The 20,084-nt window shown below is 40.1% G+C and overlaps 1 protein-coding gene across 1 annotated transcript; it reads right to left on the bottom strand.

The window, feature by feature from the left end:
• Positions 1-1,885: 1,885 nt before the first annotated feature.
• Positions 1,886-19,551, bottom strand: PNLIPRP3 (pancreatic lipase related protein 3; the record flags this gene model as incomplete). The annotated part of the gene is given in 9 exon segments (XM_049697076.1): positions 1,886-2,767; positions 3,048-3,215; positions 5,546-5,657; positions 7,670-7,802; positions 10,242-10,360; positions 13,698-13,817; positions 16,044-16,152; positions 18,612-18,743; positions 19,390-19,551. Coding segments are annotated over 9 exon segments (1,119 nt in total), but the record flags the coding sequence as incomplete, so codon positions are not given.
• Between the last annotated feature and the right edge of the window lie 533 nt (positions 19,552-20,084).

The following is a 20,084-nucleotide window of genomic DNA, read 5'->3' as shown; positions in this document are numbered from 1 at the left end:
TGGCAGTCACTGGAAAAGCGAGTGAGAGCTATTTTCAGGTCAGATGAGACTAAAGGGGAAAACAGGGTTGAGAATGACTGTTTTCCCCCAATGGGAGAGACTTAGACTTTAAAAAATCTAAAGCAATGAGAGCTTGAATGTGCAAAGGAAAGAAAATGTAACCAATAGGATAGGATTCCCAAGAAGGCTAGAGAGAGTGAGATCCAAAGCACAGAGGCAAGCATTGGCCTTGGGTGGGAGATAGGGCAGCTTCCTTATTAGAAAGAAAAAGGATAAAATGGATGCAGATGTAAGTAACTGACATGTTTGGATTAAAAAGAGGAGAGATTTGCTCTCTGATGACCTCTGTTTTCTGTATAAAGTAGGTGGAGAGTTTGGGGTAAGAGGTGTTAAAAAGCGAAAAACAGACACATAAACAAAAATCCAAAAACCAGGTAGAATTTCAGGACAGTGTTGATGATCAGTTTATAGTTATACATGTCTTCTCTGAGACATGACTGTCCCAGTAGCCCTCAACTATTTGAGTGCTGGCCTAGAGGAAGAGGAACACTGGGTGTGCTCCGGTTGAGGTTTTGCCCAACAGGATGCAAAAAAAAAGGGAGTTTAGGGTGTTAATAAGCATTATTACTAAACTAAATTATCATGCAACGTAAGCTGGGTGTGAAAGGAAATGGGTTGGTGGGTTTCAAGAAAGTAGAAAGGTAATGGAACAGAAGTTGCAAGGACTGAGAAGTTCACTCCGTCGGCCTGAAGGGAAAGCAGTTGTGGTCCAAGAGGGGGATGCTCCCATGTGCAAGTTTAGAGGAGGGCATTTGTGGGTAATGTGATGACGAGGTACGAGTGTGAACTGATGGCAATGGGCAGTGGAGAAAGTGATGGCTAATGGGATTGGAAGTCACTTTTCAGCATTAAGGGCAGTTCGCTCAAGAAGCAGAAGAATTTCCTAACAGACTTTGCCCCCAATACTCTGCTACAGTTAACGCTGGGCACTCAGAGAGCAAGAGAATCATTTTTTTAAGAGCTTTCCTAGGCAGCAATACACACAGAAAATAATGTCACCTTGAACTTTCAGATCTGCCTGGATAGCTCATGCACTATTCTTCATATGACATTCTTATAATGCAAAAAAGGGGACAGATATTAAGAACAATAGGACAGAAAGCCTATAGTTTATTAAAATAGGGTTCCCAGAAGTTAAGTGACTCCAATTTGTCTTTTCAAGCTTAGAAAGAGCCAGCCCAGAGACGCCTCGAACAAGGAAGCAAGCCAGGACACACAGAGCCTAGTGCAGCATCCTGATTCATAATTCTTCCTCCCAGTTGGCAGCCCCCTCCTGAAAGGAAGAAAGGCTGAGCAGAGAGCAGTGCAGGCCCGGGGCAGCTGCTCTAACAGGTTTCCATCCCCCAGAGCCATGGACCAACTCCACTGCCAGGTTGCTCAGGAGTGCTGGGGCTGCGATGCAGTTACTCAGTAGGGTTCGGAGCCTCCTACAGGGCTGTTCACGGCCTCCCTGTTCCTGGGCTGGTGTGGGCCTCAGGCTGATGTGGCACCAGGGAGGGAGGATGCTCAGCCGGATCACGCCAAACACACCCTTATCTCCTCTCCTCCTTCCACTAAGCCTTGCTCTCCAATCAACCTTCTATCTCCTCCTTGCTCAGCGGGAAGGTCACCCCACTTTGTTCTCTGCTTTCTGCCACAACTCAAGTTCACGTACACCCATGGGTCTCTTCTTAAGGTTCAGTTGGCAACAAGGCACGAGGAGAATCAAGAAACCCTCTGCAGAGTATCTGTCATCATTTCTTTTCAACAATATTCATAGCACAGTGCTATGGGCCAAACACTGAGCCCAGTGGTAGAGAACAGAACAAATAAAAACACTCATCTTTTATTTTCACTGGATGAGGACAACTGAATTAGACGAAATTGAAGCAAAATAAAAGAAAAAACACAAATGACACATTTAAATATTACAATATTGTTATTATAAACACAAAGAGTTAGTCAAGGGCTTTAGAAATGAAATGCTGCTTTTAGGTTAAATAAAAATTTGCAATGGGACCTTCAAGGCCCAGGGAGATGAGTAATTCTGTGGTGGGGGCTTCTAGAAGGAGGGGCTGATGATCCTCAGGGCCCATTACTACCTGAGACATATATCATAGATAAGCTCCAAAATCTCTTACCTCACACACTCCCTGAAGACCAAGGAACGCCTTGCAAACACTAACGCGCTCTCATTAGTTTTTATTATTAATCGATAGATGTATCAACCCACAGGGTTATCATCTACTATACATCATGAACTATAGACATAATTTGTCTTAGTGAGATTTAACAACACAGTAAATATTCTTCAAATCATTTTAGAACAAGGATTATTCCACCTGGAAATACTCTAAATGTACTTCAAACACTCAACCAGACAGAGGCTCATTTTCTGATGAGTTTACACCACCTACTTGTAACAACTCCTCTTATTCAGGGAAATACTAACTCAGCTCTATTTTGTCACTGATAACGCAGAATCCCAGGGCTCAGTCTGGTTTTAAGGGACATATAAAAGCTTGTCAATAAGAAAAACATTCTATATAGAAAAAAGGCAACTATACATTTCTATCTCATTTACAAGGGCCAAGCTTGGTCTGGATACCAGCTTAATTTTTCCATTGCTCCCATTAAGTAAATCCATTGAGATTATATCTGGAATTAGCATGGTTTCAGGATCTGGGCAATATTAGGTCCTACAAAGTTCTAGCTACAGAAGGCAGATCTGAAAAATTTAAAGGGGAAAAAAGATATTAATATAATTCCAGGGTAGGTGGGGTGGAAGACATAGGTAGGTCTTCTAATTAATGAGTAGTTACTATTTTATAAACACTTTCACAAATATAGTATTGGTTTCTTAAATAATTTTTATCTCCTTTAATTGAAAACTTTCAATGGCACAAATTTTTATACTATTTTCAAATTTCAAATTATATATGGGTTTTAAATGTCATTTGCAAAGTTTAAACTATGTTTGAAAGTGCAAAGGAAAAAGTAAGACTTACTCATATCCATATTTTCCAGATATATCTATCACCATTTCTGCTCCCAGCTTATTCTGAGAATGTTCAAATGAAAGTTCCTTCCAAATGAACTCAATACTTGCAATGTTTCCAATGTTAATGTCTGCATCAATTAAATCTGTATAAGTCATGCCTGGCTTCAGTGTTCCACTGTAAAGAGAAAAATAAACTCATAAGCTTGCACCGGGTATTCACAATGCTGAAGTTGAAGACAACATCTCTGTGTACCATGGAAGAGAAAATTTCATTTTCTGGCATTTGCTTATAGGAGATTTATTCTTTCCATTCACTTTGGTCAGCCTCTCAGAACAGCATGATTCTGAAGCTTGAAAAAAGGGTTAGGTAAATGGGAAGCTTGACTAGGTGATTTTTAGGGGATGAGTACTCCATAATAAAAGATCTGGTCTTGGCTTTGTGGCATCAGAAACTAGATTTTATTGACACCAGGAAATGATCAAACTACCAATGATAGACTAAATTCACACAAAACTCATATAAGAACTAGAAGCCTGTTCATCAGCTCACAATGGTGAAATGCTTCCTTTTTATTAACCAAAATGTTCTCCTACCCTTTCCCTGGTACCTTCTTCATCTGTATGAAAAGAATTGGGTAACCAAACTGATGATAAAAATGATGTTTTGGTGAGTGTGGAAATAGAGTAGAGAGAAGTAGATTATCTTGAGACATAAGGCATATTTTATGCACGCCCAAATTAGACCAGATGAGATTTCTCTATTGCTGCTATTTCCTTATTCCTTTGCTAATGTATTGTCTGTCTCCTCTAACTGGAAGGTAACCTCCATGAGAGTAGGACCTGTGTCTGTTTCTCCGGCAGTTAGAACAATTCCCGGTATATAATAGGCATTTGAACGTTTGTTGAATGAGTGAACGAATGAATGTTGCTATTCTTAGGGCTTTATTCCATTACATGTAAAATTAATTGATTTAATTACCAGAAGACAACTTTTCTTCCAGATTATTGGGGTAATTTCCCTGTTGCCCCATGAACTGCCTTCACACAGTGCACACACAGTGCAGCTCTTCATGACAGTGTCATTGGAAGCCCAAATAACTAAAATATAATCTACGGTGATGCCAGACTCTTAAAGGTTGACCGAAGAGTGGGAATAGACTAGCATACAAATTCATTTAGTGGCTTCATTTCAAGATAAGACATCTACTGTGGACCTGAAATGTTTAATTATTCTTAAAAAAGAGGACTGGATAACTATGCAAGGACATTACAAATAGCTTCTTTAGACATTAGCAAAAGAAGTATAGAGATGTCAAAACATTGTCACAAATCTTAGAAGGGGCAGGAACTGCACCTTTCTCTCCACCTGCCCCACGTCAGCTGCCTTTGGGCAGGACACAAAGCCCACAGCCTTAGGCAGCGAGTGTACTGTGGGCCTCAGAGCCACAGACACAAGATGGTGTTGAACTCTTCTCAGAGGAATAGCTTAGTGAAGATATGAAAAGCAAGTGGATATGAGACATGCTAAGACACGGAAGGGTATTTGGAACATGGAACAGCATGGATAAAGTCAGGAAGGGAGGAAAGGGGGGGATCTATTTAATGCTGGGTGAAGTAATCAGGGTAACGTGGCTGAGCTGAAGATGAACGAAGCCGAACGGCAGGAGGCAGGGCTAGAAGCCACGGGCTGGAGCCTGTGCATGAACCAGAATCAAGACAATCACTGACCGTACCCATCTTTAGAGGCAGGTGCGCCAAGGTGAGATGATGAGCACAGATGCTGCCAGAGCGGTTGATCCGAAGCAGCCCTCAATGGACAACCATAAAATCCCTGCTTTTTGTGCCTTTGCCCAGTATTTGAAGATGACGGAACTCACAGAGGCAATGCATCTAATCCGTTCATCAGTTTGCACAACGCTAACCTCTAATAGTATGTATAATGTTAATTCTGAAATGATTGCCAAATTAAGAAATGAAAATGAAAGATGTAATACAAAAATGCTAAGGCTGATCAAAGAAAATATTAAGGAAAATTCAAGATAAAAGGGGACTTCAGTCCAACGTGCACAGTGAATGTCTCTACTGAATTATTCCTTCCTTTGACTGTCCCAGCATATAGCACATACCTGTGGGTACTACTTAGAAAGCTTATTAGAAATTTGGCAATTTATATAAATGTCTTAATTTGTATGGAATCTATAAAAATAAAAGAGATCTACCCAAATTTGTATAACACTAATGGACTGGATTAAAAATATATTTTGTTTCCTGTCAATTTTTCCCCTTGCTTTAGATCTGTATTTTCATGTTATCATTTCCTAACATTTTCTGTTTGTAGCTGGAACTGTAGATATTATTATTTCTATTTTATATTTGGAAAATATAAAGTAAAAAGAAAGATAGCTGGTGGTATTGTAGGAAAAGAAAAGACTGAGCCTTACTGAGCCAGATGAACTGAGAACTGAGTGCAGCACTGTTACCTGCCAGGTCCTCGTCCTTACCTACCTGACAACCCCAAACTCCCCTGTCTTCTCTGTTGTTCCACCTACATGGAGAAACATGCTTCCTTGAGTGACATTGTTTCCATCAAGTTTGACAGACAGTTTGTGCCTCCAACCTGGAAATAAAGAGAAAGAAGGGTTAAAACACACAGAAAGCATGACATCCTGGCTACTTTAATGTAAATACAACTTTCAAGGTTAAAGTGGAACAGGGCTGTTCACGTCCATGAAAAAATACAACTTTATATAGCTCGAGTGAATTTGGTGAGAAATTATATTTTAAAAAACATATAAACGTTCACATTTTGATTTTGTAAATGTAAATAGCTTAACAATATCTTTTAAAGAAAATTCTTTAATTTTCCAGACATTTTTATAACTTTAAGAAAATGTGTGTGTCTTTTCTCATCCATTAAATTTGTAATCTGTGGCATGTATGCTTTCTGTAGCCAAGTTTTAATTTGCCATAGTTTGACAACTAATCCAGAAAAAAATCTAGAAAACCTATTGAGCAATAAGGTCTGTGCTTTTTTTTTTTTTTTTTTTTTTTTGCGGTATGTGGGCCTCCCACATTGTGGAGCACAGGCTCCGGACGCGCAGGCTCAATGGCCATGGCTCACGGGCCCAGCCGCTCCGCGGACCGGGGCACAAACCCGTGTCCCCTGCATTGGCAGGCGGACTCTCAACCACTGCGCCACCAGGGAAGCCCAGGTCTGTGCTTTTAAAATGACTTAGAGGCAAAGTAAACTGTCCCTTCTTCTCCTGCAGGGCTGTGTACTAGGAATGCCCAGCCAATATAGGTCTGGGTCAGCACAAAGCCTGTCAATAGGATAAAGCCCTTGCAAATGGTCAAGTGTAACTTAAAAAAAATCTAGAGCTAAACAGATCTTTTATTCTGAATTCTGAAATTGTTGTATGCTTAATAACACAGAAAAAAAATGCAATTCTTCATAAAATTGTCTGAAAAGCCTCTGAAAGGGGAAAAATTTTACTAGAGAGAATTTTCAATCTGTGAGTTAATCATTGCCAAAGATCTCCCTTTCCCTCCTCAGCCCATTCCACTGCCGTATGGCTCCCACCGTCACCTCTCCACTGAAACCCCAAACTCAGCAATGACGGAATTGGTGGCTCACCCCTAGAGCCCCTTTGGGCCCCCGTCTCATCTGACCTTTTAGCATATTTGGTGCAGTGAATCCCTCCCTTCCTCATCATCTTTCTTGCCCTAGCTCCCACACAGCTTTGTATTTTCTCTCTATTCATTCCTCAGTCTCCTTCACAGGGGCCTCTTTCTCTGCTCTCTTTCTTCTCATTTGACACAGTCTTCTTGGGTAATTACATCGTCTACTTTCATAGCTTAGATTACTGTCTAAATGCTTAAATCTGTAACCGTAGACCACATCTCCAGAGGCCGAGACCCATATCTAACTGTACATGCCCAAGTCCTAAGGGCATCTCAGACCTAACATGTTAGAAACTGAGCCATCAACTTACTCCAAACCAGCCTCTCTGCCTGTGTTACCAAGTTCAGCAAACGGCACATCATCCACCCACCTAGAATCATCCTTGACTTCTCCATTTTCTGCATCCCTCAAATCCATTCACCCAGTTCCTTTTTGCTTCTACCTGCCCAAAGATAAAGCCCAAACCTCCCACATGGAGCACAATTTCATTATTTGATCCAATTTACCTCTCCCACCTTTGTCTCGTGTTACCCTCCTCCTGGTCTCTACAATCCAAGCAGGGGGATCTTCTTTCAGTTCCAGCTCTCTTACCTCCAGGCATTTTCATAGGCAGTTCCTTCTACCTGGAATACTCCATTTCCTTCTCCCTCTTACTCACTTTTCAGGAGTCAGCTTGGAAATCACCTCCCCTCGGAAGGCTCCCCTGATCTGGTTGCAGAAGTTCCTCCTTTGAAAATCTCCCAAAAGAAAGTTTATTACTCAGGATTGAAACTGATTTTTTTTTTTTTTTGCTTTCCCCCTGGCCTAAACTCACTGCATTGTTCTTCACTGCATCCTCGGAGTCTGGCCCAATGCCCACTTATTTAGTAGACACTCAGTAAAAACTGTTGAATTTTAAAAGATAAGTGCCTTAAAGCATTACAATAAAATTCAGCTACAATACTTACGGGAAAATGGGGAAAGAGTCCCTGTGTTTAAAACATAATACGATCTATTAGCCTTCATTTTTTTGAGGTGAAATCTATCAGCAAAATGACCCATCATTGGGCAACCTTCCTTGTGACAACGGAAGCAATTTCGCTGGTGACAGAAAATAAGAGGTAATTAGAAATGTTCACCTTCAATAAACTCAGGATGTATTATTAAACTATCAGAAATTTTTGGAATCTAAATAAAGTATATATGCATTTAAAAATGACTAAGTTGCCTAACAGACCATCCTGCCTGTTTGCAAAAACAAAACTTAATAAAACAAAAACAACTGAGGGAAAAGAAAAAGGGCCTGTTAGAAAAATTAGTAAATGATATGAATAAACAATCCACAGAAGAGGAAACTCAAATTGTCAATGATTATGTAAAGATACTCAATCTTACCAGTTGTCAGGAACGTGCTAATTAAAGCAACATACAATTTCATACTCAGCAGATTCACAAAAATTAAGACAATCGGCAATACCAAGTATGGGTAAGACATGGAGTGGGGAATTCTCATTTGCTTCTTATGGGAATATAAATTAACAGACATTGCAGACAGACATTTGGTAATGTCTAATAAAGATGGAAATGCACATAATGCTTTGACAATTTCACTTCTATTATATGTCATAAAGAAACTTCTACACAAGCACATAAGGCGATATGCAAAGGTGTTCATTGCAAAATCGCTTTCAATAAGAAAAACTGCAAACAACCAAAATGCACATTAGTAGGGGAATGAATAAATAAATTGTGGCAGATTCCTACAAAATAAATACAATAGGTCTATAAACATCAATGTAGATCTTAAATTTATAAAATTTAATTTAAAAACAAATTCAGAAAGATACAGTATGATACTATTTATATGATATATGTATATTGATTTGCTTCAAAGTCTGCCTTAGGGAAGGGCATTAAGGAAATGTAAGGTACTTCAATTTTATCTGTATGTGTTAAAATCTAAAGCAAAACTAACAAAATATTAACTTAAAAAAATCTGGGTAGCAGTGTTGGAGTATTTGCTATTTTAGGTTTTGAACTTTTAGATTTTTAAACCATGGACACTTAGGCTAGGACTATAGTAAAACACCCCATTTAAAACTCCATTTTTAATGAATAAAAATACTAACAAAATAACAGGGGCTCATATGTATTGAATGCTTACCATGTGCAAGGCACTGTTTGAAGCACTTTATATGCATTTAGGTCAATTACTCCTTACAAAGTCCCTTATTATTATAATGCTTTTACTTTCCTTATTTAACAGATCAGGAAACTAAAGCCCAGAGAAGTAAACAATCTGTCCAATGTTGCATGTCTATCAAGTGATGGAGCAAAAATGTGAATCAGACAGCCTGGCCCTCCTTATTTTATTTATTTTTTAAAATTTCATCTCATTTTTTATGACTGTTGGGTAAAAGTACAATAAAACATGTCAAGGAAATTGACTTGATGTTCTCTAGTTTGTTGCCGTAATCGGCATCCACGTGGCACAGGAGCCTGTGGTTCTCCAGTTTAGCAGGTTGAACCGCACTAACTCTGAATCCACTGTGACTCTGAGAACCTGCTTCCTTCCACCTGCCTTTGGTGTCGTAAATGTCAGCATCCATTGAGCCATTCAGACCAGCATCTGGAGCTTGAAGGTTTTGAGGAAGTGCCAGTGGTTGGATGGCAAGCTTTCCAAGAGCAGCAGTTCACCAGCCACAATACGAGTAAGGACAACTTGCTCAGGAAACTGAGAAGACAGCCTGAGGGCTCACTCACCTTGCTCTGTAAAAGGAGGGAAATGCTTATTCCTGTCCCAACACTGTACTTATTCACAAAATGCTATCACTTACAACACACTTCGGCTGGAAACCCCACATTTTTCTTCCCTGATAAAACAGGGGGTAGGTGTCTAACGCACAAGCAGCAAAACCTTTCCACTTCCCGCTACAAAATGCATTTTCTTTCTCCTTTTTTCACGACGATAACCAAATGAAAAATAGGTTCAGCTCAGATCTGGGACCCCGTGCTTTCTGACTCAAGCAAAATCAGATTTGGCATTTTGTAATGTATTGAACTGCATGGATCTCCTGTGAGCTATCTACGCCTCAGCTCTGCTCTGTATAAATAATTAAATTTTAATAAAAATAATTTTCATGTTCCAAGTAAATGGTAATATGTTTCACTGTAGCTATGGATTGGTTCAGGCTTCTCGGGGCATCTTTGAGGATGACATTTAAAATATATACACACAAAAATTTTTGCCCTTTTAGATAGTAGCATCTAATTATGGCATAACAAATGGCCAAAACAGCAAAATTGGATATAATTCAAAAGAGCCACAACAACCTGAATACAAATAGTTGGTTTAGTTATTTAAGCCCTCCAGCAACCCCAGTGACTGTTCAGTACTCAGCACAGAAAGAATCTATTATTTCCCAAAATGGCAGATGCATTTTTTTTTGCTACATACTCAATGCTCTAATTTTTAGTTGGCTGATCATGCTTCAAAAAATGACTTGCTAATTAAATTACACTGCAAAACGTTTTACTCACTGCTTTGAAAGATTTGTAGGATCTACAAGGATAAGCAATAAATGCATCGGGATTGAGAATGCTTTCAGCATAAAAGCGATGACTTCGGGCATGGTTGCAATCAAAGAAGGAAAACACTTCTGTGAAAACAATTTCCAATTAACTGATAGTATGAACCATTTCTTAGAAAAAGTAATTTTAAATGATAGTTTTTTGACTTGGGTCTAGGTCACCAGACCTTGTGTGTAGGCTTGGATATTCCACATTTATCAATATTACATATCATTTTCTTGTACGAAAGAATTCGTGTGACTCTAAAGGGACATTCAATCAGGATAAATAAACAAATGCAAATGTAGGTGACTGTGCTCTGACACTAATATCCCCAACACTTCCCAGATCTCTGATGTAAGCACTTAGAGCTCTGAGTATCATGGTGCACATAGCATCTCTGCCTTAGACCAATTAATTCTCCGTATCCCTGTTTCTGCAGGAGTGACTGAACTCCCTCCTGTTCAGTCATAGAACAGCCAGCAAGGTTAACCAGTGCACACCTTCAGCTGAGCTTCCAGGTGAGACAGGTGGGAGGTATTGTAAAGAATGCTACAGACAAATTAGTTTTGCCATTGTCAGGCATAACATTACAGCTACTAATAGGATTATTGCAATAATACATAAAAGTTCTAAGTACATTTGTGCATTCTCAAGTTATCATAGCATTCCAGTCATTTATACTCTCTTTTCCTTACATAAAAATGTTTTTACTCTTTGACATGGACTATTCTTCCAATGACCTACCCAGCTTGGCTGACTTTTGAGAAACCAGTTTGGTTTTAGTGTATGTGGTAAGTCACTTATCTACAACTGTGGCCTCCCAAGAATCACTCCTTCCTAGGTCCTCACCCCTTTGCAATATCTTGTTACTCTTCTTCCCTTCAGGAGATGGAGTTGTTTTGGGGTTTTTTTTTCCCTTCTGGGTTGGGGTTACAGGCTAGTCTTGTGACTTCTTTGACCAATAGGAACTGACACTGTGTGAGTCAGTGGAGGAACTGACACTGTGCAAGTTCCAGGGCCTTGGTCTTCAGAGACCTTCCAGCATCTACTCTTGCTTTCTTGGAACCCAGCCTCCATGTTAAGAAATCCGGGTTAACTGGCTGGGGAGAGAAGCTCTGAAGGATAACAGACCACTTAGAGAGGAGAGTTAGTACCAAGACCCCAGACGTGGAAGGCCATCTTGGACCTTCCCACTCAGCTTAGCCCAGCCCAGCTCCCAGCTGGATGCAATCACATGCATTCGTCCAATGGACACATCACAAAGCAGAATCTCGGCAGAACTCTGCCTGCATCTTGACGCTTAGAATCATGGGCAATAAAACCATTATTCTCTTAAGCCACTATGGTTCATTATGCAATAGATAACTGAGACAGCATAATTTCAGAAATGCAACATAGCAGAGATAAAGAATTGGCATCATTTTTTTAAAAGGAGGACTTCTCTTACATCAGGTTTCCTTACATACAGATTTATATTCATAATTAATTGTGATTTAGACAAGATGGTTCATTAGAATATTAGGAGCTATGAACTTTAAAAGTAAATGGTTTCTTAGTAATAAATATAATGTAACAGAATATCTTGAAGCTTAAAAGTCATCTAAAACTTAACATGAATGATAAATGTGCTTTTAATCCAATAAAGTTGTAGGAATTATATCTCAAAATGATAGCTTATGATAAATGTATGTTTTATTTGAATTCATTCTTTTACAGAATTTCAAGTGCTCAGTATATAACACTTAATATAGTTATGTAAAGGAGTCTTATGATCTATATTTTATCCTAATAGAACTAATTTTAAATCATAATATGGCAAATAACGAGAGAGATAAGTTTTATAATGGGCCTTTTCTGAATGAATTTCGCTTACCTGCACTAGGTCAAATTGGCTTTAATTCTCATTTTGAGTATCCATAGTTTCACCAGTTTTTTTTTTTAGGTAGTCATTGCAAACAGATATTTCTAATTACATTTACTCTTTCAGAACGGCTATTAAAACTTTGTAACTTATCTCTAGTGAAGAGGAAAGTCGAGTTACTCTCAATGTCACGATCTGTGTGTCTTTCCTCTACAATAGCCAAATGGAAGATAAAATAATTACAACATCTAGCTATTCTGACCACATGGGATCAGGTGATGGGATATTTAGAATCCTCCAGATATTTATTATGTCATCATACGTTATATTACTGTGCATTATTATATGTTATGTATGATATAGTTCATTATTTACATGATGACGATATGTAGAGATAGGGAGGAATAGAACTCCCAAATAATAACTTTTTGGTGTCTTATAACTAAGTGCCTTATAGATATTATTATTATTAGAAACCACTTTAAAAGGTTAAATATTATTTGTTTAATTTGTGATTAATTTAATTTGTGACTCAGAGTGATTCTGTTAAAAAGCAAGTCAAACCATGTCCCTCTCTGCTCAAAATCCTCCCATGGCTCCCCTCTCACTTGAGTAAAAGCTGAAGTTTTACTACAGTCCATAAGGTGCTGTATTATCTCCCTCTGCCCTGTTCCTTCTCTAACTTAATGTCCTACTACTCTCCTGTCTTTCACTTCATTTCAGCCACAACAGGCTCCTCACTGCCATGAACTTCACAGGCTCCTGCCCCAGGCCCTTTGCATTTGCTATTCCCACCCCTCAGCCTGGAATGCCTAACTGGCTAACTCCTTCAGGTCATCTTTTCAGTAAGGACTTCCTGGCCACCCTATCAAAAATCTCCTTCCCCTATGTCACCCCCACTGTCACCAACGCATCATATTCCCATTACATGCTTTGTTTTGTCTCTTAGCACTTATTCTATTTTTGTTTTTCTAGCAAATTAGAATATTAGCTCCATCAGGGAGGGACTTCTGTCTTTTGTATGCGTTCCTACATCTGCTATTCCTAGAATAATGCTTGGCACATAGTAAGCACTCAATACATATTTGTTGGATGAATACATCCTCCTTGTTCCTACTGAGTGAGTACAACATGCTAGACATTCTGTTAGACCCTGGGGTTGCAGAGGTAACTAAGACGTGGACCCTGACCTTGCAGATCTCACAACTGCTGGGAACTTCATACATGCAACTGTGTTTTGGGCTAAAACATATTTTTATATTATATTATATTATATACAAAAGGACATAGATTCTATCCAAGCAGGGAGCTCACTGAATTTATAACAGCAGTCCTCATATTTTAGAAAGTATTTAGCTTCCTTGTAAATATTGACATCAAATTTAAATAAAGGTGTAATTAAATCTTCACATCTTGGCATGTGCTTCCCTCCATTTGGGTAAAAGTCAAGGTGGCCACAAGCATTAATAGTTCCAACACCTGAAATTTTAAAAAGCAGGATAAACGCTTCTAAAATTCTCCTCCATGTTTCAGTGTAGTTTCAGTTTGTGTTAAAAACTTACCAAGCTCGAAGAGGAAGCGAACTTCCTTTGTATGAATAACATCAACAGAGTTGGCATCTGAGGGGTCCAGCCTGACTTCATTTAGAGTGCTGTGGAAACCTGGCCCAGTTGGGTCCAACCCTAGGAAAAAGCATAATGTGTATTAAACTAAGACATACAAAAGTACATTGATAGTACATGGATAGTGTTGTTATTTTGGAAGGATAGATGGTGAATGCAAGGTATTCTTTCTTATATGATTTATGTAGGTCAAACACCACTCAGCTTGAGGGTCAGATACATAAACTGTAGGGTCTGTTTACATTTATAAATTCAGGGTCTGTATATACTGCAATGTCGGATTCCTACACACAAGTGAGGCTGTGTCTAGACAATGCCCAAGTAGCTAACGGAGTCAGAAAAGTCAAGGTGGCTATTCTAGGATCTGTACATGCAATATCATACATATAACTAAGGTTACGGATTGTAGACCATCTTAAAAGCAACATTTATACACAAAAATATAAAAATAAAAGATGAGAGCTCTTCAAAATGTAAAGAGGGATCTCAAAGCAACACAGTTAAAATAATAGAATCATAGTCCTCAGCTAAGGCTCACTTAGTTCCATTCATTATAAGAAAAACAAAAGCCCGAAGCCCAGGAAAGTGAAGGGACTTGACAAGGCCATCATATGTTAGGTGCAAAATGGACCAGGAGCCTGGTGGCCAGACTCTCAACCCATTGTCTGCTGTTCAAATGTCTACTAAAACAAAGGTAAGATATCTAGGGTCCTTAAAATGTTATGATCATTCACATAACTCATTTACACGTTTGACAGTTATTTATCAAGCACTTACTATGTGCCAGGAACAGGGTTCAGCACCTGGGTACAAGGAGTAAGGTCTAGCCTTGTCCTCAAGGAGCTTTCTATTTGGTGGGGAAGGCACTACAATGCAGTGTGCTCAATGCTGAGACAGGTGAGCACAGGTGTTATGCAAGTACAGAGAAGCAACACGTAACCCAATTTTGGGAAACTAGGACATGCGTCTGCTGGAGATGAGAAATACAAGCAGAGATGTGAGGGAACAGAAGGCCAGCCAGGGTGAAGATGGGGTCAGCAGCATCCTGGGAAGAGGATAGAGAATATACGTGACCATCAGGCGAGAGGGTTAACCACATTTGGGAAACTGTAACTAGCTTTCAAGGGCTGGTGCACAGAGCTTTAGAATTTGGTGAAAGATGAAGATAGCATTTTAAGCAGGAGCCAGATGCGACCTGAGCCACGATGAGTTTGGACATGACCTGGTTGTCGATGGGCAGCTCTTACAAGTTTGCAGAAGGGGAGATTTACGGTCAGATTTGTATTTTAGCAAAGTCTCTTTGCTGTTAAGTGGAGAGCGGGCCCCAGAGTGGAGAGGACTCAGAGCTGAGCTGCAGCTGACCTTTGGGAAAATGCGGCATGAGTGAGAAACGAAAGTGCCGCAGTTGTGGGTGTGCATTACTCAGTGTAACAGCCTGTCATACGATTCAGGTTTTGTTTCTATTTTTCTGGTTAATATAAGCATGGAGAGAGAAATGACAGAATGAGAAGAGGAGAGGAGAGAAGAGGGGGCCTAGGATAGAACCTTGAAGAATACCAACGAGTAAGGGAAGGCGAAAGAAAAGGCACCTGCAAGGGAGCCTGGAAAGAAGCTGTCAGACAAGAACAAAGACAACCAAGAAGATGGGGAACCACAGGAGCCAAGAGGAGAAGGGGTTCCAACAGCACAGAGGGGCCAGTGGGTCAAATTCTGCAGAGGGGCCAAGGAAGGTCAAGATGGGAAAGGTCTGGGAGAGTCCCACTAAAAAGTCAGAGTGCAGGGAAGGGATACAATTAAGTATCATCCTCAAAACCCTAATTCATAGGGTTCACTCTGCAACTTGTTTTTAGACTTAACAGTGTGTCCAGGGGCAATATTCAAAATGTTCACAACTGCAATGGCATGGGCCTTAAACAAAGCAGTTCAGCACTGCCAGCTACACTGGACGAGCAGGACCGTCATCAGGGCTCTATCTCATTCTGTGTTATTAGTTGGTATGGAACTGCAAAGCATGGAGTGCATCATAATTCAGTCAACTGTCCCCGACAGTGGATGATCACAGCTTCCATTACTTTGCCACCACAGATAACGCTGTGGTGAACACCCCTTGAACGTGGATTTACACACTCACACTTTGGAAGCGTTTCAGGTTTTGGTTTGGGGGAGTCACATTTTCTCCTGTCTTACATTTGCTTCTGAGACTTCGTTTGGCCTTCAGATACTTGACATTTTGTGCATAAACAAATATGTAAACAAACCCAAGGCCCATCTGCAGGGCTGACTTGCCAGTTATCCTTCCAAGGCCTGGCGTCCTTGACCCGGCTTCCCCAGCCAGATGAGCTCCCAAGCTGCGGCCAATCAAGTGCACTTTAGAAGGGGAATATCCAAATTTTTTCTGATAGGATTTTTTCAAAGGAAAACAGAACAACTATTTTTAAAAGACCAGTAGAATGGTTGAAATAGGCTTAAAATGAAAAAGGAGCTGACATGTTTCTCCCTCTCACACCCAGGATGGGGACTGGTAAAGTGACAAAGCGACCCCACGTTCAACTACATCCTTCTCCAGCTGAAGCAGAGAGCATCAGGTGGGCTGGAGGGATGCCTTCTGTCAGAGTTCTTCTCCCTGTGCTAAGGGGCCTCAGAGTCCTCGGGAGCAGGAAGGAGAACAGCCCAGTGACCATGGCTGTGGCTTCCAGCCTGTGCCCATTCCTCCTGAGACCCAACCCATCCAGCACGCCCCCAACACAGGGCAAAGGCAGCTCACGCCCACGCTATTATCCACCTTGCCTGTGTCTGTCTTCTCCACTTTAAGGCAACTCTAGCAAATGTCTGGGATGACTTTGGCCTTCAGAAAAAGTTTTTAAGAATATTCACAATGAGACTATGCGGCCTGAGAGTTTACACACACACACGCACAATCAACTTAATGGGGAACAAAGGAGCAAACATTTTTAGTTTCAGCAAAGTTTCAGGCTCTCTTCATAATAGTGAAAATCATGCAGTTGCCTTCACTTGGATAAATCTGTCATTTGATCAAATCTTCTATTTATTTTTTCACCAGTAATGACAGTATTATGTGCTGCATTATGAAGAGTATTTTTACATGTGAATGGCTGCCCCAGTGGCTCCTGTCGTTAGGGGGCCCTGTCCCCCACTGCTGCCACCATTTAAAACCTCTGCTTGCTTTCTTATCTTCCCCTACAGACTGTGTCTGATATTGGTTCTCACCCTCCCCCCCTTCAGCTTTCTCCTCCTCCTTCCCCATCTACCGGTAGGTAACCCTATTCCAGGCACCTGCTTGCCCCAGGGCTAATCCTGGTATCCTGTGATAAAATGACAGAAGAGGGGGCAGGGAAGAGACTCCTACCTGTTCCTTAGCTGCTCCTTCTGCAGGTCTGGCTCCTGAATTACTCTCGGGGGCTCCAGGCTCCCTCACCCTAGACCTTCTCCTGCTTTTCACCTTGGGCTTCCGAGGGGGCGAACAATTCACTGAACATTAAAGTCAGCCAACACTTTCCTCTTCAGTTCAGCAAAATCTCCTCCCAGCTTCCTACAAGCCACTCCTATTTATTTCCTAGACCTTTAAGAGCCTACAGTTCAGGCCCCAAGATCAAGGAAGAAATTCACAAAAGCTTAGGACTGGTTTTTCTCTGAAGAGGCGATGAATCTGATTTTATCCTTTTTGGACAAAGACTCACTCTGAGCTCTTCCTTGTACTGTAGTGCCCCTGACAGAGCGGCAAGGGCAGGCAGAGGAGTGGGGGGGCAGACAGAGAAGTGGATGCAGACAGAGAAGTGGGGTGCAGATAGAGAAGTGGGTGCAGATAGAGAAGTGGGGGGCAGATAAATTGGGGGGCAGATAGAGAAGTGGGGCAGACAGAGAAGTGGGTGCAGATAGAGAAGTGGGGGGCAGATAGAGAAGTGGGTACAGACAGAGAAGTGGCTGCAGATAGAGAAGTGGGGGCAGAAGAAGGTGAGTATTTGGTTCCCTGACTCTTCTCCAGGCTGTTTCCTAACTGGCTCAGTGTTCTACGCCACCTTCCCTGACCCACCATCTAAGTGAGGTGCTGGTCCTGTCACGCCCCCTCCCGTTGCCTTGGAATTCTCCACAGTACTGTTTCCACACTTGGCCAGAGCAGAAACACTGTCTCACTCACCATGTACCTTCAGTGCCTAGAACAGAGCCGGGCCCACAGCAAGTGCAGAGTGAAATAGTTGCTGGATGGAAGGAGTGAACTCTCCTTAAGAATCTGAAAGCGTCACAAATCTTTAGACTTTACTTCACTGCATTTCACGGTGTGCAATTACTTTCTATTATGGTAGAGCTTCTGGAGAGTTATAAATGTCTCAAAGTATATCCCTCATAAATAGCAAAGTCTGTTTTATTCTTTTAGAAAACGTGTAGGTTAAAGGGTCATGCCTGGACTGGCCCATGGACCTAATTCACTGCCATAGAACCAGTTTCTGCTGGAAAATGCATTTCACATTCTACACAAATAGCATCCATAAGGCAGAAACAGTTTCTTCTCTATCATTAAGGATAGGTTTACAATGTGATGAAAACGAAGGGAGATGGTCCTACACACTGACCGTGGCAGTAACCTTGGGGGGTGGGGAAGGATTTGGTGAGGAGCCTGTGAAGGGACACTGCCACCAAGTGGCACTTTGTAGAACCACAGGCACTTCTTTCACAGGAAGTAACTTCCCTTTTTGGCTATCATACACCAATGCTTATTATTTCACGTGTTCAGTATATGTGTAAACTAATAAAAAAGAACACAGAATTACCCCCAAATTCTTGGTGTTATGATACAAAGTCAGTTAAATATAATTTAAAAAAATCAACAGTTCTTACCACAAGAACATCAATACAATAAGCTATCTCAGCACCAACAGCACGGACATTGCTTACAGCGTGGATATATTTCAGCAAACCATTAATCCAGTGTAAATTAATGCAGTTCACATCTTCTACTTTTAGGAACACCTAAAAAGATTTATTGTAAGTATTAAAAAGTAAGAATTAAAGAAAATCAAGGTGCCTGAACAACTGATTTCACAATAAGAAATAACATTTGCAGGTATTGAGAACCTACTACATGCTAGGCCCTGTCCTAACCCTTTTACATATACTAACTTAATACTCATTTAAAGAGAAGGAAACCTAGGCACAGATAGGTTAACTTGCCCATGACCACAGAGCTAGTAAATAGAACCATAATATGATTTCAGACAGCCTGACTCTACCACACTGTATGGCTTATAAATAATTAATTCTTACTACATTAGCAGTCTATTAACCCTGGTATAAAAGAGAGGAAAATTAATTTCATGGAGTGAACTTGGAAATGTTTTCCTTAAAATAAATGAGAAATTTATCACACCACTCAATCTTTTGTCAAAGATGAGAATTTACCAAAGAATAATTATAAAAATCCTCCATCATAATCTGTGTGATTCATAATAAGTGAAAATAAATGGGAAATGGGTAATTCATTTGAGGCCTTGGGACACGGACAATGTGAATAACTGAATGGAGAATTTCCATGAATACATTAGTACCTTGCAAAGTACATTCACATTAAACATAAAGCTTTCATACTAGTGTCAAGAAGCGTTTATTCACATCATACATTGCACGTCTTGCTGCCATTGCCATCTGATTTCCATCCAGGTATGTTGATATGGGTGATCTTGTCTGTTCCGAAGTGTGAGGCTTGGAGAGTTAAATAATTAGCTGCACTGATTTCCTGTTTCAGGTGAAAAGAAATTAAGGTAAAATAATTGAAAATTATTTACTATTTAGTAAAATTATTCTAAATTTGCTCAAAAGTCTTCCTCTAAATTTGATTTTAACAGCCTTCTTTAATACATTTTTATCAAAGAAATAGTTACTGCTACATATTACAAAAGTACCAAGAAATTATTAATGCATTACAAAGTGCAATATACCAATTTTATCATAAAGGAAATAAACATGTTTGGTTTTGAGGCAATGTTCATAAGACAATGTTGGGTCAGTTTCGATCAGAATTTCAGTAAGCCTTACTTTGGTATAGTATTTTTTCAGTTGTCAATATAATTCATGAGAATTATCTTACTGGAGACTTAGAAGCAAGCTCCAAAGGTGGCAGAATAGATTGTCCACCGCACTTTATGGATGAGGAATAGAGGTTAGACTTTCACCACATGAAATACAACAGCATATTAAAGATAATTTTATGGGATTATGTTAAATATTGTTTTGTATTTCTTGTACTTTGTTGGATGGTTTTTATAACCAAACTCTCGAAGTCTTATAGAATGCTATGAATTTAAGTGATTTCGT

Source organism: Orcinus orca, chromosome 14 (assembly GCF_937001465.1).
Source record: "Orcinus orca chromosome 14, mOrcOrc1.1, whole genome shotgun sequence".
NCBI classification, from domain to species: Eukaryota; Metazoa; Chordata; class Mammalia; order Artiodactyla; family Delphinidae; genus Orcinus; species Orcinus orca.
Note: the sequence above shows the minus strand (reverse complement) of the source record. Positions and strands in the feature narration are given on the sequence as shown.